At 41.4% G+C, this 2,747-nt stretch overlaps 1 protein-coding gene across 1 annotated transcript in view; it reads left to right on the top strand.

Moving 5' to 3' along the window:
- Positions 1-2,741, top strand: part of LOC101861328 (dynein heavy chain 5, axonemal) — a gene marked incomplete in the record, with an annotated part of 153,119 nt that extends 150,378 nt beyond the window's left edge. Inside the window, 3 exon segments of the mRNA XM_013081818.1 lie at positions 104-232; positions 1,353-1,479; positions 2,132-2,741. Of these exon segments, the coding sequence (XP_012937272.1) occupies positions 104-232; positions 1,353-1,479; positions 2,132-2,415 (540 nt within the window).
- Positions 2,742-2,747: the final 6 nt, after the last annotated feature.

The following is a 2,747-nucleotide window of genomic DNA, read 5'->3' as shown; positions in this document are numbered from 1 at the left end:
TTTGACCAATTCCGGCGGGGAAGTTTAGGAAACGTGACAGTAATAGAAATACTTAGTTGCATATTACTTAACTGCATTTCACCTCTCCCCTCCCCCCACCCAGGTCTCATGGGAGTCCACAACTCTCGGTTTCTGGTTCACTGACCTGCTGGACCGCAACAGTCAGTTCCACAGCTGGCTCTTTGACGGGCGCCCCAGCACCTTCTGGATGACTGGATTCTTCAACCCACAGGTCAGACATTTTTTATAAAGACTTGAGTGTTTCTTTTTTAGGAACGACTTTTCTCCCCTGCTGGTACTATGTAGATCACTGGTGTCAACGTCAGATTACCCGGGGGCCGCTAGAGGTAGTATCTGGGTGAGCGTCAAGGGTTCCGCAAAAAAAAGTGTCACGTGTTTAAAAGAAAAGTACAATTTAGTTAATCTTCTCAATTTTTATCGATGACAGTTCAGAACATGAACGGTTCTTCGAGATAAAATAGGCTTCTCATACCTACAACTGGCCTCCAGGGACCTGGTGCTGTTTTTTTCTAGTAAGTTCCGTAACGTTTGACTCGAGGAAGGAAACGAGTGAGCCCCTCAGTAAGGCTTGAAGATGCTCATCAGTAAGTTCAAATCGTCCCGTGGGCCTCTTGTGACCACTGACATGCGGGCTGCGAGTTTGAGACACCTTTTTTAAAATATATCTAATTCACGCTGCATGAAATACATCTTAGAAGATAGACGGGGATAATGGATGTCATAATATTCCGCACATGGGAATCGAATTTGCCTTAAGCCCCAATACTTGGAAAATACTCACCTTTGTAACCGTATCAAATTTTATCCTCTTAGATGAGGTAACACAGACACTTACGATCACATCCACAAATATCTTCAATTCCTCGTGGATGAAGAGAAAACGGTACCCCCCCCCCCCCCGAAAAAATCAAACATTTTGCGAACTTGTTCACAAATGTATGGTCCTAATCTTTCCACTTAACAAATATTAAGCAAAAGCTTTGAAAAGAAAACCCTTTCACTCTTTGTCTTTGTTCAAAGCATGCAGCAGTACAAGCTCTTACCAAAACATTCACAAATGTATGTATTCCCTTACCACTAAAAGCCGGAACAGAACCAGCTGCAGCAATAACGACGGCAACAATAATAGCAACAACTATAACTACAACAGAAAAAGCGGTTACAAACACGTTCACAAATGTATTCATGACCTCCACCCTTACCTCCGTAACAAGCATAAGCTCTGATGCAAGGTGCGTTATAAAACTAATCACACCAACGTTCTAAAGTACTGCTACATATTAATAGATGCCTTTATATTATGAGATATATGCCTTTTCTTTGACCCTTAGGGTTTCCTGACTGCCATGAGACAGGAGATCACTCGTGCCCACAAGGGTTGGGCCCTTGACTCTGTCATCCTTGAGAATGAAGTGACTAAACTGATGAAAGAAGATATTTCGTCTGGCCCAAGTGAAGGTAGGTTTTAGGGAAGTCATACAGGCTGGAAGAGTCGTCGTCGTATCTTTTCCGTCTCTTCCAGAGGGCTGTGTGTGTGTGTGTGTGTGTGTGTGTGTGTGTGTGTGTGTGTGTGTGTGTATGTGTGTGTGTGTGTGTACGTCGTATGTATTGATGTCTGGCTGATTGTATGAATATGCGAAATGAACAGAAGTTGTTTGTGTGTTTGTGCAGTCGTCATTACTATTATAGCCGTATAATTATTACCGCTATTATTATTCTGACTTAAGCATAATAATAATAAAAGTAGTAATAATAATGCTCTCGATGACGATAATAATGACTATAATCACAATAACAATCACAACAACAACAAAACAGAAACAATAATAATAACGACAACAACAACAAAAACCCGGATCAACAACAGCAACAACTAATAATAATGATAATAATAACAACAACAACAATATAACAATTATAACAACAATAACAATAATAATAACAATAATAATAATAATAATAATAATAACAACAATAATAGTAACAATAATAATAGTTTTGAGTAGGTTTTCTGAGTTTAAAAGGAAAACAAACCCGTGCACAAAACACTGGTGGTGTACTAATTCATGCCTCCATCATTATAAATAATAATTTCCTGATGATCTGGCAGGTGTCTACGTGTACGGTCTGTTCCTGGACGGCTCCGGCTGGGACCGTCGCAACGCCCGCCTCATCGAGCCCACCGCCAAAGTGTTGTACACGCCCCTGCCTGTGGTGCACGTGTTTGCCAACAACCAGGAGAAGCAGCGGGCGGGCAACGTGTACGAATGTCCGGTCTACAAGAAGCCTAACCGTACTGATCTGACCTACATCTTCCCGCTCTTCTTGAAGACGGTGAAGAACGCGGATTACTGGACCCTCAGGGGCGTGGCCTTGTTGTGTGACATCAAGTAGACAGTGATTGACAGGGGGCATGGTTTTGTTGTGGGGTTTCTAGGATACATCAATTCTTATTGATTATGATTGGCAGGGATTTTGGTATTTGTTTTGGTGGGATATCGAGAAGAAAGTGTTTGTCAGGGAGCGTGGCTAACTCTTTGTTATTTGACATTTAGTAATAAATTATGGTTTGCAGGGGCGTGGTTTTGTTGTGGGACATTGAGTAGAAAATGATTGTCACAGGTGTTGCTTTATCATACCACAATAAGTAGGAACTGACTGTTATCGACGTTGCCCTGTTCTGATACATTCAAAAGGTAACATATTATTTTCATGTAAACATGAGG

This window comes from Aplysia californica, unplaced genomic scaffold (assembly GCF_000002075.1).
Source record: "Aplysia californica isolate F4 #8 unplaced genomic scaffold, AplCal3.0 scaffold00001, whole genome shotgun sequence".
Taxonomy (NCBI): Eukaryota; Metazoa; Mollusca; class Gastropoda; order Aplysiida; family Aplysiidae; genus Aplysia; species Aplysia californica.
The sequence above is the reverse complement of the archived record's forward strand: the minus strand, read 5'-3'. Positions and strand labels throughout refer to the sequence as shown.